The sequence below is a fragment of the Symsagittifera roscoffensis genome, chromosome 7, assembly GCF_963678635.1.
Source record: "Symsagittifera roscoffensis chromosome 7, txSymRosc1.1, whole genome shotgun sequence".
Classification (NCBI taxonomy): domain Eukaryota; kingdom Metazoa; phylum Xenacoelomorpha; order Acoela; family Convolutidae; genus Symsagittifera; species Symsagittifera roscoffensis.
The window spans coordinates 8,689,478-8,710,654 of NC_087068.1; the positions used below are offsets into that span (position 1 = coordinate 8,689,478).

The window sequence follows — 21,177 nt, forward strand, 5'->3', positions numbered from 1 at the left end:
ACACATAACATAACCTAACATAACACACATATCACATATTACATGCAACTTGGTCCTTTGGCCTAACACCCTCTCGCACATCATTCAGCCTATACTTAAGTAATATTTCTTATGTAGATATACTTGTATGTTCGTATCAGAGAATATCACGTGTACAAGCGCGTACAATTCCCGAGGATGCAGTCTTCCTCTATTTGGATCGTACACTGGAAGCGAAAGCTCCTTCACGTCCATTTCCACAAGGAAGTCCCTCAGCCTCGTCAAAGACAAGACTAGGTTTTCTGGGTCCACGTGCTGCTTCTCCGTCGCCCTCGTTACCAAGAAGCACAAGTACTTTCCCGGTATCTGCGACACCGCCGGAGGTAAGGCTGCTACGCCCCCTATCCCCGGTCTTTGCTTCCAAAGGAATTCCACGTTTTTATATTCCCTCTTAAAATCTGCCGCTAGCGCCGTCCTAAAACTCATGTCTGCGGTGATTGCTATCGCACATGTTCTGTTTGTGAGTATGAAATCACTATCTGTTAGTACTATGTTACTTGAATATTCATTTGGTATGTTAAAATATGACTCAACTACCCTGCCTATGTCAGTTTTCTTAGGTTCTTCGCCTGTTTCTGCTTCTAGGTTTCCTGTTTCTCTTGCTATTCTCAATTTTTTTATTATCAAGTTTTCAGTGTGGGTAAGTCCTACCCCCACTCCCCGGACAAAAATATCCATCGGCGTCCCCGTCGATCGCATACCGGGTATTAAGTCAAGATTAGAAGCTGGAATGAGAAGTTGTCCTTCCTGGGCAGCCCAGGAAGGATCATCTCGTTCGGTCTTAATGTATTTCGCGCTTTCGCGATCTACGTCTTGAATCGTAACGCTGGTCTTTTCAGGGTCTGATGTCATTTCGTTCAGCCACTCTAAGACACGCAGGTTCGTCAGGTCTTGTTCATTTGACTGCTGTTGCTCATCGTCGAACTCCACCTCGGGTTTCGACCAGTCGTCAACCCACTCATCGTTGTGATCATCGACTATGTCAATGTCCTGTGACACTGCTATTTCCTCTAAACCCACTACTTCCTCCACTATTTTCTTTAGATCTATCCTATCCACTACAAAGTCGTCACCGTAAGGATTGTATTTCTTTCTTAGTCTCGTCCCGTCTTTCTGACGAGTCTGCATCGTGAACGGAAGATCTGGTTCCATGTTCTTGGGAACCTCTGTCTGTTCGGAATCCTGCCAATCTTCCTCTGCGTAGGGCAAGGTTTCATCGTCCGCTTCGATCTGTTCGTTTGGATCCAGGTCCAATGGTGTATCCGTACCTTCCTCTACGACTTCGTTTCCATCGTTCTTCTCCCTGGTGCCTTTTTCATTGACCTCACAAGCAGGATCCATCATTAGATAATCCCCTTCTTCCATGTCTGCAGGTATACACCAGTCTTCTGTCGATGGATTGTGTGGCTTGATGTTCTCGTAATGGGCGGCTCGGCCAGTACTCAGTCTATAAAAGCGTCCCTCTTGGTGCACCTCTGTAATCATGAAGGGTCCCCTCCACTTCTTCAGAAGCTTTTTTGTCCCTTTCGGTGGTATAACGTTCTGAAATACCCATACGTAGTCTCCCACCGAGTAAGCCTTTGCACCAGCTGCTTTCTTGTCGAATCTTTTCCTCTGCCTTGCCTGTGCCTGCTGAGTGTTTCGTCTACACAAGTCGTTCAACTCTTGTTGGCGTCTGATCACATCCCTCACGTAGACCTGTGGGGATGTTTTCTTTCCCTCATACTCTGGGTAGAAGAATGTCAAGGGTAAAGATTTCTCGTGTCCCGTCAGCATCATGTGTGGACTGACTCCAGTGGTGGAGTGTTGCGTGCTATTTAAGCTCCCATCACCTGTGGAAGGTATCTGTCCCAATCGGTCATGTACCTGGAACAATATACTCTCAGCATCGATACTAACGTCCTATTCTGTCTTTCCACTAAGCCATTCGTCTGAGGGTGGTATGTCGTGGAGTGAGCCTGAGCGACCTGTGACCGTCTCATAAGCTCTTTCGTAAGCTCGCCTACGAAAGCCGTTCCATTGTCCGATTGAAACGTCATTGGACATCCGTGTCTTGCTATCCACGTATTGATCAGGTGGTCGCATGTCTCTTCCGCTGAGGCAGTTATGCAGGGCACGGCCTCTGCATACTTCGTGAAGTGATCTATCATGACCAAGACTTGGTTGTAACCGCTGTCTGTCATGCATATCTTCTGGTGATCTATCTGCACCACCTCGTTGAATTCAGACGACTCAATTGATTGTAAAGGAAATCGCAACTTCCTAGGATCCTTGACCTGTTGGCATGACAGACATGCTGTCACCCATTTCTCGCATGCCTTTTTCATCCCAGGCCACTCAAATCGCTTCAGGATCCTCTGATACACTTTGTCGATCCCTTGATGGCCCATCTGATCATGCGACCTGAATAATAGTTCTGTCTGATAGAGTTGCGGCAACACTATCGCGTTATATTTGTATAAGACCTTGTCTTCTTCTCTTCTCCTGCAAGCCACGATCCCATCCTTGTTCAGATATAATCTCCCCTCCTTCTGCATGAAGTATTGTCTCAGGATCCTATAGCTGTCTTCTTCCATGTCACCTTTGTCAGGTGCACCGTTTTCTATCCACCTTTTTAGGTTGCTTGTCATGCGATCATTTCTCTGCGCCCTTAGAAGGTCCGAGAGTCTGTATCTCGCCTTCAAGTACGTCTTCATGACTCTCATCTGACTGTTCAGCTCGTTGGGCTGATGTGTGTCTTCTTCCATCTTAACGCACCAAATCTTCGCCAACGGTTGTGTTTCTTGTTGAAACGGCTGAAGATCAGTCCTGACTACCTCTTTCTGCGGCAACAGGCTTATCGAACGTTTCGATACCGCTATCGTTTCTAAGTCATCCGCTGCGTTGTCAAAGACTCTTTCGCTTGGTATTAGGTAGCGATCACTGTCAGGATCCTGGTACACCTCTCTGTCCAGGTTTCTCGCCCGAGTTTCCACTAGTAGCGTGTGTATCGCCAGTTCTGACAGTTCTGATCCCGAGGTCGAATCCCTGTCTGAATAGGTGTTCATTCTCGAGCTTTCTGACTTATCATCCGTCGAAGGTGTTGTGCTGGAGACTGCACGCTCCTCCAGATCATGTCCGTATTTCCTTCGCATCCATCTGAACTCCCCGGACAAAACTTTGTTCTCTAGGTCCTGTTTCTCATCAGGAATTTTCTCGTCTATCTCGGACTCCCCGGACAAATTCACTTGTCCCGGGTGTTGATCTTGTGATTGCTGGTTTTTCTCCTCATCCTTCTCCCCGGACAAATAGTCTTGCAGCAGATTTTGTTCTACCTCTTCACCCTCTTTTTCCCGGTCTACAAAGGTGACGGTTTTCTTTCGCTTGCTGCTCCCCTGTTCTTTCCGTCCGTAAGAAGTACTGGTTAAAATCTCTTGGGGTATTGAGGATGCTAGTTGCTGAACTATTGTCCTACAATCCCTCTTGTTCTCTTCGTGCTGTTGTCTGGACGGCATGATCTTCACTTTCTTACTGACTGTTAGCGATGCCACTGCTGCTGTCCACTCGGGGTCATCTCTGGTCACTTCTCTTTCTAACAATCCCCCCAGCATCCGCATTACTTGTGGTGTGACTTGCACCGTTTTATCCAATAATGAGAGGCTGTTTATATTCATGCGAGAGAGTTCTTGCTGGACCAGGTTCGAGCGCAGCAACAAATCTAAGGGGACTAGATCCTCCTTGGACAGGATCTTTATCTCAGCTGCTTTCTCTACAGGTAACTCAGGATGCCCTGGAATTGGATGTCCAGACTTATCCAACCATCTCGTTAAGGGAAGCGCTTCATAAGTTTCTTTGTCCAGAAACGAGAATCCCTCCTTTACTTCCGCCTGATTGGCCTGCTTCTGCTCCAATCTTTCATAGAACTCAGTTTTCTTGCTGAGACTGTCAGCATTCTGATGTTTATCACGCATCCTATGTTCGATTATCATATGGTAGCCATCCAATCTGACTATCCATCTACCAATATAACTCTGATCCATCGAGTAGGTCTTCAACCAGGATAACGCTCTGTTGTCCACGCGTAACTTAAAGGGAGCGCTCCCCAAGTATGCACGGTACTTTTCCATGAAGGTGACTACTGCAAACATTTCTGCTTTCGGTGCGCCATATTTCATCTCTGTGTCACTCAAGACCTTGCTGCCGTATGCAATGGGACGGAGGACTGTTCTTCCGTTCCATTCTTGCTCTTGATGCAATATTCCTGAGATGGCCACCACCGATGCGTCTGTGTCAAGAACATACATGCCCTTTTCTGTAGGCATGCCCAGCACTGGCGCTTCGCACAGTTCCCGCTTTATGTTCTCGAAAGCAACTTGTGCCTCATCGTCCCATTCGAACTTTTTCCCTTTGTTGCGCATCAGCTTCTGCATCGGGTACACCTTGTCCGCGTATCCTTTTATGAATTCTCGGTAGTAATTGGCAAACCCTAGGAAGCTCATGAGCTGTGTGTCCGTTCTAGGAGCTTTCCATGTCAGCACAGCCTCTACTGCTTCTGGATCTGGCCTCACACCATGCCGGTCCACCATTCTTCCCAGGTACTTGATCGAATCCCTAAGGATTTCACATTTCGATGGTTTGCATTTCAAGCCTGCTCTTTTCATACATCCGAAGACCTCATCGAGTCGATCAATGTGATCCTCCAGGGTTGGTGTCGCTATGACTACGTCGTCCACGTAGCACATCAAGAGATTCCCGTACTTTTTGGTCACTCCTGTCAAAGCCTGAGCCATCAGCCTTTGAAAGGTTGCTGTTGCATTGCACAAGCCGAAGGGCATCCTCTTCCACTGGTACAACCCCAATTCGCACGCGAATCCTGTTTTCTCCCTGTCCTTCTTTCGCAGAGGAACCTGCCAGAAGGCAGAACCCAAGTCCAATGTGGTGAAGAACTTTGCATCACCAAGTTTGGATAGGCTCTCGTCTATTCGCGGTATCGGGTACGCATCTTTAATCGTTACCGCGTTCAAGTAACGAAAGTCGCAACAAAATCTAAGCTGCCCCCCTTTCTTTTTCGCCATTACTACTCCGCAAGCCCATGGTGATTTCGAGGGTTCTATCATGTCGTATTCAAGCAACATTTCTATTTCCGCTCGGCACGCTTCCGATTTATGTGGCGTCATTCGCCTTGCGCCTTCCCTATGGGGAACGGCGCCCTCTTCTAGTTCGATTTCGTGTTCGACGAAATTACAGCAACCGATGTCCGCCTTATGTTTTGAAAATACTTCGGCGTTCCGATCTAGGAGGTCCCGCAATTTTTCAAAATCTCCCTCACCTATTTTTCCTTTTAAATGCTCTATTTCTGGCAAAACCGGTTTGTCAGAATCTAGTTCATATGACGAGGGGCGTTCCGGAAAATTCGAGCAGCTTGATAAGCCGTCGTCCGTTTCGGATTTCATTGAAAACAATTTACGAATAGATTTTAATTCATCAATCCTCTTTAAAATTTTTTCTTTATTGGCATGATAAGGACAGTCTTTCACACTATATTTCTTCAAGTTTTGTGTCTCTTCATAGTCGGTCCTCATCGGCAATGCGTAACCAAGCTTCTTTCCACGCTGGATTGAAACCGTGGTGTCCAGTGTGTTCAACAACACACTGACACACAGTCCGTTTCGCGTTACCGAGAAGCTCCGGCCTAAAATCACCGAACTCTGACTATTTGGATTCGGTACTAAGCAAACCTGTTTGCTATCACTTAACGAATTTAAATTTCTCATTCTAAAAATTGCTACTACAGCTTGTCCTGGTTGTAACTTTACTTTTCTATCCAAAAAAACTGGTACCTTATTTTCATCTGTTATTATCCTATTAATGGGTCTCTTAACATACTTTCGGTCCGGGTTTCTAATCCGTATTAGACCGTTGTTCAAGTCAATCATCACATCAAAATTCCTGACAAAATCTCTGCCCAAGATGAATTGGTCGGCGTCGTCCAGATTCTCTACCACCAGGAAGCTCATCCAAAGGTTCCGTCCTCCCATGTGAAGGACCGTCACCGGTGTTCTTCCGGCTACGTAGATAGCCCCTCGATTTGCAGCGGCTAGTCGGAGATTCGTAGGAATCAGATCTTCCCGCGTGAAGCCCATTCTCTCCCAGGTTTTTATCGGCATCACACTCACCACCGCGCCTGTGTCCAGAAGCCCTGTGACTCCGATTTTTGTTCCGTTGGTGTCAAGCAGGTGTGCTGTCACATCTGCTTCATATCCAATATGTACCGCGTCTTGTTCCATCATGGCGTCATGGCCTATCCTGCGGACTTTGAGTTCCTCTTCACCCAAATAGATCTGCCACATTTGGTTATCATCTGTTGTTATGTAAGTCCTGGTGGAGATGCTGATTCCATCCACGTTCAGCATTATTTGATACGGCCCATAGACCTCCAAGTAGCGTCCATGAAGTTTCTTCATGCGAGGGCCACCCGTCGTTAGTAGTGCTCGCACAGCTCTCGACTCAGTGCGTGGCTCCACCTGCCTCAGATAATCTGCATATGTGTCCAAATGCATTAAAGTGAACTCTGATGGTTCACTCAAATTTCTTATTACCTGGTGTCCAGCCACTGAGATTATCGACTGTATCTTCTTTCCTTGCGGCGCCATGCCGAACCTCTTACCGGAGATCACTTTAAGTTTCATATTTAAACTGCTTGGTGTTTTCGTCTCCTCGAACTCCGTTGCTTCGAAGGTATTCAGTTGCTCCTGAAGCTTTTCATTTTCCAGTTCAAGTTTCACTTTTTGTTCGATCTCTTTCGTCACCAGTTCCTGTTGTACTCTATTTAGAGCATCCTTTGCGGCTGCCTTGTAATCGATCTTGAAGTCATCGGCCGCAGTTGCTGGTTCCGGTTCACATGCTTCTCCTGTTACCGCTTGTATTTTCTTTGCCGCCAGCTCTTGAGGTTTGTCCTTCCTGCGTGCCTCTGCTTCGTTTAAAAGTCGAGCCTTGCTTGCTTTCACTCCTGATAAAGCTTCTTCATGCCTTGGATGCTTGATGTCTGCCACCGCATCCCAGAATTGTGGACAGTCTGATTTAAAATGACCTTCCAAGTTGCAAAAGAAACACCTCGGGCCGAATTTCGCAATTACTCCTCTCATGAAATCCTCATGTTCCAACTCTGACGCATCTTCGTCCTCGAGGCTAAAGCCTATTGCTTTCATGCCTTGTTTATAAGCTGGGCATGCTGACACATGATGGTCTGTTGAACTACAATTAGCACAAGAGCGTCTCTTGTCCATATCGTCCCTCGGTTTGTACCAATTGTTCCCTTGGTTCGCTGGTCCGTTGTTAAAATGGCCATAATTGTTCTTGTAATATCCAGATCTCGAAGGAGGTTTCAGCAATAGATACTCTTTCGATTTGAGTCTCAACTCCTCCGGTGTTGGCGCATTAGTTGATAGTGGTGTGTAATGCGTTGCTAGCATCGTACGAAGTTCATCGTTTTTCACACCATCGATGAATTTTGAGGCTACGGCCAGGTTCATCCTTCGATTTGACTCATCCGGTTGGCTGCGTCTTCTCAGCATTTCCAAATCATCGAGAAACTTGTCTATAGTTTCATCTTCCCGCTGCCTCCGTTTCTCGAAGCGCATCATCGCCTGGTGCCCCTGCACCCCTGATCCGAAACGGTTTAATAAGATTTCGAAGATTTTCTCAGCAGTGTCACGTTGATACTGTTTCTTGGCCATGACACAGTTCAGGGCTGTCCCTTCTAAGTTGCTGGTGAGCGCGCTGCATTCCTGTCTCTCAGACAAGTCTTCTTCCTCGAAGTGCAGCTTCATTACCTCTATCCAGGTATCAATACAGCCATCAGATTCGTCTTTGTAGCATCTTGGTTTCTTAAAGACTCTTCTGGACTTTTCACTGCGTTCATTGGTTCTAGATAACCGCGTCAGGAATGTCTCTAAAGACCTGTTCAGGGGTTCAAATGCTGTGGCCATTGCCGTAGCATCCCTTGAGTGTCCCGCCTGAGTGTCCTCACACCTTGTCGAAGGCTCTGTGTGCGGTACATCCCTACAATCCGAATCACCATGAGCGTTTCCCGCTTGGCCCATGTGACTCCTCTTCGGGCTTGTATGCCCCATGTTGCCAGAATCGCTTCTCCCGGTCGCATGTGTGCTTTGCGTTGGTCGTTCGTTCGAGGTTTGTCTGTTCCCCGTTGAACTTGCTCTACTGTTCGGGCCCCATGCTGTATTACCCCTTGTGGCATAGCCTGATGAACTGCCCCTGCCTCTAGTGGATCCATTTGTCTTCCTCCTTTGATGTTCATTGAAGTTCACCCTCGGTTCCCTGCTGGGACCTCCCGAGTTCGGCTCTCCTTCTTTTGGTCCACTCTTGCTGCTTAGTAGCCCGTCCAACCTATCCATGATAGCCTGCGTTCGCCTCTCCATCATCGCGTCTATCTTTGTGTCAAGAGACCCAAGAGACTGCTCTTGCTGAATTCTTAACTTCTCCATATCGGCTCTTAATCGTAACTCCCTCTGTTCCGCTTCTCTTGTCATTCGCGACAAGTTCCTCGTCATATGTTCGTCCGTTCTTTCTTTCAAGCGTTTTTCGCTTCTGTCAACTTCTTGTCTGTTGCGGTTTATTTCTTCCCGCAGACTTTCTCTTTCAATGTGAACTGCTCTTTCTAGTTCACTCATCCTTATCGACATCTGTTCATTTTGTTCTCCTAAACTGCCCACTATGTTGTTTAAGACTTCCTCTAGTGCTGCCCCGTTATCCATGAGTGGCGTCACTAGTGGTGGTTTAACTCTGTCGGTCCCAGGTAGCTTCGTGCTGGTAGAGATCCGGGCCTTGACTCTCCGTCTTGACGTCTTTTCATTATCTATTTCAGGATCCGCTACGCGTTGCCAAGCCCTCTGGTTCTACTCTCTTCAGGTTGTGGCTCCGAACTTGTCCTAATCGCGAAGTCCTTCGACTGGCCCGGTGTGTTTGCCTCATTGCTTATCGTTGTCACTACACCAAATTTATCCATGGTTCCAGTCTCTCTTCCGACGTGTGCCTCACTCTCCTGGATCGAACTATTGAGACTGACTTGAGATCCAAAGTCCCCTTGCTCCTCTTCATCCTCTTCCTCCTGGGACTCCCCATCGTTTCCTGCTCCTCCTCCCATGCTGAATGGAAAGATGTTTCCGAAGGTGTTCTTCATTCTTTCTGAGAACGATGATGAGGTTGTTTGTTTTCCAGTTCCGCTTGCCATCATAGTGTTGTCTGTCGGAGATCTTCTAGTCGCCGTTACTTCAGTTGAGATGTCGGACAGTTCCGACATCTCCTCTCGATCCAACGTCCCGGTGGAAGTGGCAAAATCATGGCCTTGTTCTACCGGAGTAGACTCACTCGCCAGCCTTCTGCCTCTCCCTTCCAGTCCATTTACTCCCTGATTGTCGTTCATGGTATGGTCCGTATTGACCTCCACTTCTAACAGTTCTCTTTGCTCTTCTGAGGTCTTCTGACTTCTCGTTTCAACCATTCTGCCTGAAACCGTCCCCTCTTTATCGGACCGGGTTCGCTTGATCCAATCCACAAAAGGATCGGTCATCGTTTTTCTTTGCTTTTCAGGTATGAATTTCCTAGAGCTATTACCTCGTTTTGGTATCCTTGACTTGTCTAAACTCATTCTTTATTTGTCACTTTCCTATGCCTACTCTTGACTCAATTGCTAGAGACCTTATAGTTTTATTAACAATAATAATGACACAACACAATAAATTTCACCAGATTCTATTAAATAGTGACCACGAATCCCTGTATGTTGTCAGAGTACAGTTTGTATAAAATTTATTCACACTAGCCGATTATTGGTCCAAAGATCTGGAAACTAGCACAATATGATGTTATCAGTCAATTTAAAAGATAGTGTAGTCACTACCCAATCAAGCACAGTTTAGGTTGATTTAAAATCAAAAACAAAAAATATATATTGACACAATATGAATGTATATAAAAAAAACGTATGTGTCTTGTACTCTTAGTCGGTCGCAGTACAATAGTCGAACCTGTCTTTTAAAGAAAAAGCTTTCCCTGCTTGGTGCTGCACCAAACAGACAAAACTTTGAAGGCAGTAATTTTCTCAAGTGGGCGTCTATTGCACCCACCGAGTACTGTGTTACCTATCTGCCTTCGGACTGCCCGAGCTAGACCTACTAAAATCCTCAGGGCAGTCACTTTCCCCAAAAACGTATTATGTTTCAATCCACACCAATGAGTCACGCTCTTTTTTAATTTAGACTTAGTGTGGCGAATATCCGAGTTCGGACCTGTTTTGTATTAGTCTGGTTCTTTTTGAGAGGCAAGTTACCAGTGCAGTCACTGATACCTAGCCTGTGTATTAATAACCTAATACCTCTCGCTTTTTAGTCTTTCTTTCGTTTGCCTAAGTCCTTAATAAAATAATACCCCTCCGGATTGGCACAAATAGGACCCTTCCGGACTGTCAGAATATAGACCCCTCCGGATTTGGACCCCTCCGAATTAGCGACTATAAGACCCTTCCGGATTCGGACCCCTCCGGTTTTGTGGAAAGTAGACCCCTCCGGATTCGGACCCCTCCGACTTCGGAGCCCTTAGCTCTGTCAAAGTAGCTTTTTGTAGTTTTCTTAATTTCAGCTTATACCCCTCCGGATACGTTCTGCGTTGCTATTATGCTGTTTGAATTAACTGGGAAGGGTATAGGGTCCTTTCCTAGACCCCTCCGGGTTGAAGTTAAGGCACTTATTTGACAATTCACACTAACGGTGAAGGGTCTTATCACTTGCCTCACTTCGACTCTATTATGGTTGTCTTGTGCCTTCAGCCTTCCCTTTTTGTCTAGAACTGTCCTAAGTTACTTAGTTCAATCGCTATCAACTTTTGGTAGAGGTATAAGGGTTTTTCAGAAAAATTTATAAAACGTGAAGGGTGTACCCCTCCGGATTTGTGTAATTTGCTAAAAACAATCTCAAAAAATTTTCTCGCTCGCTTTTCCGAAAAATTTCTGATCCTATTAGTAAGCTCAGCTAATTTCTGATCTATTGGTACCAAGATCAACTCGATATGATCAGTAGTTCCAAAGTTATTAACCAAAACGTCTTTTTTCCGAACTCAAAAAATTTTCTCTCTTATAGGTTCCGCCTAACTTTTTCCGCAAATCTGGTCCTTTCGACCTAAAAATTATTGATCCGAGCTCAGAAGGCCTATAATCTTCTAGTTCAACGCAAAAGACCCGATCTAAAGCGCTTTTGTAGAAAAAATTTGCGAAAAACTATGCTACCTGGACCCCTCCGGATTGATGAATCCACCAAATCAAACACGTTATGTTCGATTTCTCTGCAACCCGGAAGGCTTTCGGGTAGCGGGTTTTAAAACTCGTAGATTCACTAGTGGACGTTGTCCGAACAACTATTTTTACTGTCCTAACTCAAAGATTTCAAAAAATTTTCTGATTTTATAGTGCTTCTTACTATCAAAAAATGGGAAAATTTGGTTTTTGGTACCAAACTAGTTCCAACCACTTCCGAACTAAAGTTAACCGGTTCTACTTATTACAGTAGTGCACTTACGATGTAACACACTAACTTAGCGCTTTTTTCCGTTTCAAAAAATATCGATATCTCAAAAATCGCGACTTGTGGGGGGATCAAAATATCGCTATTTTGACCCTAAAAACCGGTCTGTTTTCGTTGTTTTTCACTGAAAAACGATATAAGACTATTAATATAGGCTATATAAATAATAATATTAGTAATACTATACCCCTCCGGGTTTGTTTATTATCCGAATTAAGGTGCTTAACTCGGATATTCGCAGTTCGGTGAAGGGTCACTACAGTGCAGCACTGTCGAGCCCCCCACAGATTACTATCTTACTTTTTGTACCAAAAGGGATACAAAACTTGTTAACGATACCCAACAGTCGATTGTAGTTGTCGTTGAGCCTCTTCCTGTTGTTCCTTGTACTGCTTGCCGGATCGGTCTTCACCCCGGACCCTTCCGAATTGAGCGCAAATCAGCTGACCCTTCCGGATTGGGCGCAATTTATCATTAACGTGCTTAAATGCTCAAATAACCCTACAGTACAAGCCTCACAAACGGGCCACAAAATTGATCGTAACGATCCTGACTGATATAAATGCCTGTAACAACAATATATCTATCAACAACAAACGGGGGGTTGAATCACATCTTGTCTGGGGGGATGATTTCTACTGATTTTTTACTTTTTTACTGTTTTTGGTTTTTTCGGTTATTTTTTTATGTTTTTTGTTTTTCTTGGGTACTATACTACTTTTTGTTTGGTTTTACTTATATCTTTAAGTGTTTTTGGTCACCAACCGCTCAGGGGACGAGGGGACGGCCGATCCCCCCACCCTTCCTGGTTTGTGAATTTTCGGTCTTAACTAGGTTAAAAAACTATTCACGGCAATCCGGAAGGCCTCCGCGTTCCGAACTACCCTTCCGCCCCGGCGGTTTAGGCCTAATAAGGGCGTTAATGTGAGCATCCGCTCGGCGCGGAATGCTCGTTAACGGTTCCGCCGGTCATGATGTTAAAAAAGAATAACACCCAGGAGCGCCATAAAAACATACATGTAACATTCGCCCGGAAGATACATATCGACGGATAACAAAACTAAGTCTTAAGACGACTGGCTAGCGTCTAAACAGAGCTTTGCATGTTTTTCACCGTCTCTACCAAGCCAGTACTTTTCGGTGGTCTTTCTTACATCAGGCTGACAAAAACGTTACTGTTCTCCGGCTTCGACCAGAACGCTCAAATTAACTGAATTACATGCAAAATTAGTGAGCTCATGGCTGGGTCTCTGTATCCCCAGACCACGAGGTCACTCCTAAAAACAGGGCTACTACTTATTATATTACTATTGTTTTTGTTCAGTAGATAAAAATCATCATCTCCATCGAAGATGGATCAACCCTTCCCCCCCTACTTCTAGCTCCTCATTCTTGTCAAAACGAATTAAGATCTTAATTAAATTCAAGTCAGGACATGACGGATGCTAAAATTCAATATAAGTTCATAAAAGTCCACGTCCCGAGACCCTTCCGGATTCTTGAATCCGGTGAATCAAGCTTCTTAATATCCAGTTCACAATAACTCGGAAGGCTGGGTTTTACCCTTCACCGTTGCTCGCAACGGCCTTGCAACTATTGTAACAGCACAATAGTTGCAACTCGGAACGTCCTCTGCTGTTCGGTAGTTCGTTGTTGTTTTTTAGTCTCGATTTCGTACTGTTCGTAATCGCAGATAAAAGTTGTTCTGTTTCTTTTTGCTATTTTAGCTAAAATGGCCGTCTCTGACGTTTCTCAGAAATATGACGTCATAATTCGAATTTTTAAAAATTAGAATTCCAGAATCTTCTAGCCTTCACCGTTTGGCCAATCGTTCAAATAACGTCCTTATCCGTTCTAAATCGCCAATTCGGAAGGCTTGCTGCTAAAATACCGAATTCTGCAGAGACTGCATTTTGGCCATTCTGGTCGAATGTCACACCTAGAATTTTCTCGAGTGGGGGGAGGGCGGATTTTAAAAAAAAAGTTTTGAAAATTTTGTTGAATTTTTTTTATTAAGTCGACTAAATTGATTTTCTGAGCTCTCCAAAAGCACTAAAAAACACTGGTTTAGCCAAATTTTCGGCGCCGCATAAAAAATTATTTAAAAAAAACAGGCCAAAAAGAGTTTTAAGCACTTTTAGGAAAATTTTCAGCAAAAAGGAGTTTTTTCGGCGCATGCTTCCCCCTCAAATATAGAATATTTTGGCGCCAAAGGCGCTTTTAGAAAAGTTTTAGGGTCAGCCAGCCAAAAAAGGATATCTCAAAATAGTACAAGGGGGACCCTTTGGGTCGGCAGTGAGTTAAATCACTGAGGCAAGAGAGCGTTCCCCCCAAACCCGCCCCTGATAACAGTTGTGATTCTAGTGACATTGGAAAACTTCCCAAATCTTGTCGAACAAAATTTAGCTTTAAGATTTTGTTTGGTAAAGTAAGTCAAAACAAAGATTAGATGAATCCGATTTTTAAAGTTGTAGAGAGGATACATTTGGTTGATAGCCGCTTTGCGCAAGTTTTCGGTTTTAAACATTTTGCGCAAAATTTTGGAGTTTTTTTCTACTTTGTCGGACTGTTTGACTCCTAAAATAACATTTAGAAAAAAAAATTCTTAAGAAAACAAAAAATTGGATGAAATCGATCCATACTCATAGTTATGTTCTAACACGACTGCTATTATCAGGGCAAAACCATGAACGTGCAGACTTCCCTTAAGAGTTTATGTAGTATTCGCTTGAGAACAAAATTTTGAAAAGTACAAAAAAAATTCTAATTAATTTTCAGATTTTTTGCAAAAATCATTCCCCACAAGCTATGTAAAATACAAAGGAATACATTTAGCATATAGCTAAATATTAAATAGATCAAATAGCATGCCTCAATTCAATTTTAAACAATTTCTTAGGCGGAGTGAATTTCCGCTCACGTGTTAATAACATAAACATATCGTGCGTTAACTATCAGAAATTGGCCAAGTTGGCAATTTTTCAACTCTCATAATTTTACAACAATTGATCACTTTTTAAATTTGAGCTCAGGGCAACAAAATTGTTTGGTTGATATAAAAATTTTTCGTTCTTTCGAAAGTCGGAACAATAAGTATGTTTTTTTTTCTCCCTAAATTGGTTTGGGGCTGAGGACTCATTTTCTTCATGTGAGCGAACCCTCACAGCATCAAAGCCAAACCATGACCACTAGTGATATGTTTCGTTAGGGTATTGTATGTAACACACTGAGGAGCACTTGTGCACAATTGAATTAAAAGAAGCGAACCTCGATATATTTATTAAATACACAACTGATTGTATCAGAGCGAAGCCCTGAAGAGTCTGACCGCCTTTTCATTGTCTCAAATGATGTTCGGGTTAGAGAAGAGAACTCGTTATATCTTAACTAAGTAGATAAAATTACCTTGAATAAAAACTCCAGATTTATTGTTCTGACTATTTTCGAAGAAAATGACGAAATAATTGTGCTCGTGGAGTTTTTTCTCCGGAAAAAATCTGAAATTTTAACAAAACCTTCTCAATATCTCATTCAAAAGATATTGATGTATTGAGTTCAAATTTAAAAAAATTTTTTACCTGTGGTCATTTTTTATGAAGATATGGGGGTTCATAGGTTGCCAATTTGACCAATTTAGAAAAACAAACGGTCGTAACAATTCAAGTTTAAATTTTTTTTTCACATTTGTTCATTTTTCATGAAGTTATGAAGGTTTATAAGTTGCCAATTTGACCAATTTAGAAAAACAAACGCGCGATGTAATTCGCGCAACTAACACGTAAGCAGTGTTTAATCCATCTTAGAAATTGTCCCAAATTGAACTGAGACTAGCAATCTGGCCTATCTAATACTTCACTATCAGCAAAAAAATTACTCTGTATTTTAATTAGCGCGTGGGTGAAGATCTCCAAAAAAAATTTGAAAGTTTTCATCAGCTTTTCTCATTTTTTCTTATAAAATGTGACCAATTTTCTAGAAGCGAAAATTATTGCTAATACCTTAGAATGCAGTTGGAACATTCAAGATTTTCAACTCTCATAATTTTACAACAATTGATCACTTTTTAAATTTGAGCTCAGGGCAACAAAACTGTTTGGTTGATATAAAAATTTTTCGTTCTTTCAAAAGTCGGAACAACAAGTATGTTTTTTTTTCTCCCTAAATTGGTTTGGGGCTGCCGACTCATTTTCTTCATGTGAGCGAACCCTCACAGCATCAAAGCCAAACCATGACCACTAGTGATATGTTTCGTTAGGGTATTGTATGTAACACACTGAGGAGCACTCGTGCACAATTGAATTAAAAGAAGCGAACCTCGTTATATACATTAAATACACAACTGATTGTATCAAAGCGAAGCCCTGAAGAGTCTGACCGCCTTTTTATTGTCTCAAATGATGTTCGGGTTAGAGAAGAGAACTCGTTATATCTTAACTAAGTAGATAAAATTATCTTGAATAAAAGTTCCAGATTTATTGTTCTGACTATTTTCGAAGAAAATGACAAAATAATTGTGCTCGTGGAGTTTTTTCTCCGGACAAAATCTGAAATTTTAACAAAACCTTCTCAATATCTCATTCAAAAGATATTGATGTATTGAGTTCAAATTTAAAAAGATTTTTTACCTGTGGTCATTTTTTATGAAATTATGGGGGTTCATAGGTTGCCAATTTGACCAATTTAGAAAATTAAACGGTCGTAACAATTCAAATTTAATTTTTTTTTCACAAATGTTCATTTTTTATGAAGTTATGAAGGTTTATAAGTTGCCAATTTGAACAATTTAGAAAAACAAACGCGCGATATAATTCGCGCAACTAACACGTAAGCAGTGTTTAATCCATCTTAGAAATTGTCCCAAATTGAACTGAGACTAGCAATCTGGCCTATATAATACTTCACTATAAGCAAAAAAATTACTCTGTATTTTAATTAGCGCGTGGGTGAAGATTTCCAAAAAAAATTTTGAAAGTTTTCATCTGCTTTTCTCATTTTTTTAAATAAAATTTCACCAATTTTCTAGAAGCGAAAACTATTGCTAATACCTTAGAATGCAGTTGGAACCTTCAACATTTTGCTCTGACACGAGCAGTCTTGTTGTTAGGACTTTCAAATTTTTATGCTTGGGTGTTTTTTTTTCATTCAGTCATTTTTTGGTGGTCGAAATAATAGTTTTTAACAAACAAAGTTTATACTTCAATACAGATTTCGATTCCCAGAAATGAAAGATATTTTACCTCCAATCATTTTTTGCTAAATTCTGGGAGTTCGAAAGGTGCCATTCTGGCCATGCTCCGTACTAAGTTCTGCGCGCTTTGAAGAGTTCCTTCATAATATTCCAAGCGTAGCGCGAATAATTTATTTGTCGCGAATTAGCCCCGCAGAATAAAATCGTTCCAAATTGAGTTTCGGCTAATTTCGTACGACTGAAATGTTTGCACTAGATCTTATGAATTTAGGGCCAGTCGGAACATTCAGGGCGTTGCTTTGATATACGAACAATTTCTTGTAAAATTTTTTACAATGTTTCTTTTGCACGCACTGTTAATGACAAAGCGACATTTTCCAGTATTTGCCATTTTGATCAAATTGACCAAACTAAAACTTCTTAAGTGCACACAAACCAGACTGCTCGTATCAGGGCGAATCCCTGAATGTTCCGACTGCCTGGAGCAGTATTAATATGAAAAAATTAAAAAAAAAAAACAATTTTTTTTATTTCAGATTTTTTTTGTGAAAATCATACGACATATAAAGTACGACATATAAAGGGTATTGTATGTAACACACTGAGGAGCACTTGTGCACAATTGAATTAAAAGAAGCGAACCTCGATATATTTATTAAATACACAACTGATTGTATCAGAGCGAAGCCCTGAAGAGTCTGACCGCCTTTTCATTGTCTCAAATGATGTTCGGGTTAGAGAAGAGAACTCGTTATATCTTAACTAAGTAGATAAAATTATCTTGAATAAAAACTCCAGATTTATTGTTCTGACTATTTTCGAAGAAAATGACGAAATAATTGTGCTCGTGGAGTTTTTTCTCCGGACAAAATCTGAAATTTTAACAAAACCTTCTCAATATCTCATTCAAAAGATATTGATGTATTGAGTTCAAATTTAAAAAGATTTTTTACCTGTGGTCATTTTTTATGAAGATATGGGGGTTCATAGGTTGCCAATTTGACCAATTTAGAAAATTAAACGGTCGTAACAATTCAAATTTAATTTTTTTTTCACATTTGTTCATTTTTCATGAAGTTATGAAGGTTTATAAGTTGCCAATTTGACCAATTTAGAAAAACAAACGCGCGATGTAATTCGCGCAACTAACACGTAAGCAGTGTTTAATCCATCTTAGAAATTGTCCCAAATTGAACTGAGACTAGCAATCTGGCCTATCTACTACTTCACTATCAGCAAAAAAATTACTCTGTATTTTAATTAATGCGTGGGTGAAGATCTCCAAAAAAAATTTGAAAGTTTTCATCAGCTTTTCTCATTTTTTCTTATAAAATGTGACCAATTTTCTAGAAGCGAAAATTATTGCTAATACCTTAGAATGCAGTTGGAACATTCAAGATTTTCAACTCTCATAATTTTACAACAATTGATCACTTTTTATATTTGAGCTCAGGGCAACAAAACTGTTTGGTTGATATAAAAATTTTTCGTTCTTTCAAAAGTCGGAACAACAAGTATGTTTTTTTTCTCCCTAAATTGGTTTGGGGCTGCCGACTCATTTTCTTCATGTGAGCGAACCCTCACAGCATCAAAGCCAAACCATGACCACTAGTGATATGTTTCGTTAGGGTATTGTATGTAACACACTGAGGAGCACTTGTGCACAATTGAATTAAAAGAAGCGAACCTCGTTATATACATTAAATACACAACTGATTGTATCAAAGCGAAGCCCTGAAGAGTCTGACCGCCTTTTTATTGTCTCAAATGATGTTCGGGTTAGAGAAGAGAACTCGTTATATCTTAACTAAGTAGATAAAATTATCTTGAATAAAAGTTCCAGATTTATTGTTCTGACTATTTTCGAAGAAAATGACAAAATAATTGTGCTCGTGGAGTTTTTTCTCCGGACAAAATCTGAAATTTTAACAAAACCTTCTCAATATCTCATTCAAAAGATATTGATGTATTGAGTTCAAATTTAAAAAGATTTTTTACCTGTGGTCATTTTTTATGAAATTATGGGGGTTCATAGGTTGCCAATTTGACCAATTTAGAAAATTAAACGGTCGTAACAATTCAAATTTAATTTTTTCTTCACAAATGTTCATTTTTTATGAAGTTATGAAGGTTTATAAGTTGCCAATTTGAACAATTTAGAAAAACAAACGCGCGATATAATTCGCGCAACTAACACGTAAGCAGTGTTTAATCCATCTTAGAAATTGTCCCAAATTGAACTGAGACTAGCAATCTGGCCTATATAATACTTCACTATAAGCAAAAAAATTACTCTGTATTTTAATTAGCGCGTGGGTGAAGATTTCCAAAAAAATTTTTGAAAGTTTTCATCTGCTTTTCTCATTTTTTTAAATAAAATTTCACCAATTTTCTAGAAGCGAAAACTATTGCTAATACCTTAGAATGCAGTTGGAACCTTCAACATTTCGCTCTGACACGAGCAGTCTTGTTGTTAGGACTTTCAAATTTTTATGCTTGGGTGTTTTTTTTTCATTCAGTCATTTTTTGGTGGTCGAAATAATAGTTTTTAACAAACAAAGTTTATACTTCAATACAGATTTCGATTCCCAGAAATGAAAAATATTTTACCTCCAATCATTTTTTGCTAAATTCTGGGAGTTCGAAAGGTGCCATTCTGGCCATGCTCCGTACTAAGTTCTGCGCGCTTTGAAGAGTTCCTTCATAATATTCCAAGCGTAGCGCGAATAATTTATTTGTCGCGAATTAGCCCCGCAGAATAAAATCGTTCCAAATTGAGTTTCGGCTAATTTCGTACGACTGAAATGTTTGCACTAGATCTTATGAATTTAGGGCCAGTCGGAACATTCAGGGCGTTGCTTTGATATACGAACAATTTCTTGTAAAATTTTTTACAATGTTTCTTTTGCACGCACTGTTAATGACAAAGCGACATTTTCCAGTATTTGCCATTTTGATCAAATTGGCCAAACTAATACTTCTTAAGTGCACACAAACCAGACTGCTCGTATCAGGGCGAATCCCTGAATGTTCCGACTGCCTGGAGCAGTATTAATATGAAAAAGTTAAAAAAAAAAACAATTTTTTTTTTTTCAGATTTTTTTTGTGAAAATCATACGACATATAAAGTACATAGGGATAAATTTCGCTCCTATTAACAAATTAATTATGGCAAATAAGCTTCCTTAGCTTCCTTGGAACAATTTTTGAGAGATTGAATTTCAGCTAACGCGTTAAAAGCGCGAAATATATCGCGCGTTAATTGTGCCAAATTGGCCAAAATGGCATTCTTTAAAACCCCATAACAAAAAATGGTCACAGGTGAAATATTTATTCAAATTTAAGCTGAAGACAACAATAGCTTTCGAATGATATAAGAATTCCGTCAAAAATTGCTAGTTAAAAGTCGTAATTTGTCTGACGAAAAAAATCCACCCGGAGCACTATTGTTCCGTTACTTTCGTAACAATAATAGCATCAAATTTTTCAATTTGAGATTGCGCTCGAGATATCAATATTTTTCAGTTGGTGTTTGCTCAACCTCGTGGATTAATCGTGCTACCAGCCACCATTCTATCGTGTCTGAAAAACTTTGATATGTCGAAAATTTCGAAATTGATAAAACAATTTATGTACAATTTTACAGAATAAGTCAATTTATAAAGAGCTTTTTTAAAGTTTTATTAAAGCGTTGATAACCTTTTATCAGAAGTGGCAGCCTTCTGCCTATTTTTCATCTTTTTTTGAAGCACTCAACTTAATTGTGTCAGGGTAGATTGCGCATCTGGCTTTTAATAAGACATTTTGGCATTTTACAAGAGGTATTGCCTGGAGACGTTTACGGTTGCAAAATATCTAATCAGTTAATGTATTTTGCTGGTGGTTTTTTATATTTTCACGGCAGGTGGGGGAGGGGGTTTTTGTAAGTTGGTGCTTTTTGACTTTTAATGAGCAATTAGAAAAATATTTGAAATAAGAGATGCACAATTTCAGTGTAAAGCTGGATGAAAACTTTTTTCCTTTTGAAACGCGAGATTTGTTGAAATTTTGCGCTAGAATTTTTCAAGTCAGAAAAACCCCACATTTTTGCAAAAATAAGAGACATTACCGTATATGGGTATGAAAGAAGCACTCATTCTATTTTTGTGTAGGTTGTGGATGTGACGATGTGGGTGGGGCTGCACTGGTTCAACGAGAAGGTATCCTGGGACCCGTCCAAATACGAAGGCAGGAAGAGGGTGGACTTCACCGAGAAGTCTGACATGTGGATGCCCGATGTGGGTAAGAAAGATACCGTTCAGAATATTATACTAATTGCTGAAATAAAAACGAGCCAAAACTACTGAGCAGTTACATAATAGTTTCGTCACAGTTGTT

At 41.1% G+C, this 21,177-nt stretch overlaps 1 protein-coding gene across 4 annotated transcripts in view; it reads left to right on the plus strand.

The window, feature by feature from the left end:
* LOC134851502 (acetylcholine receptor subunit beta-like 2) overlaps window positions 1-21,177 on the plus strand; it is a 60,876-nt gene that overhangs the window by 21,034 nt on the left and 18,665 nt on the right. For all 4 annotated transcript variants that reach the window (XM_063867621.1, XM_063867623.1, XM_063867624.1 and 1 more), the window contains one exon: window positions 20,952-21,081. In XM_063867621.1, coding sequence (XP_063723691.1) covers window positions 20,952-21,081 — 130 coding nt within the window. The remainder of the gene's footprint in view (window positions 1-20,951; window positions 21,082-21,177) is intronic.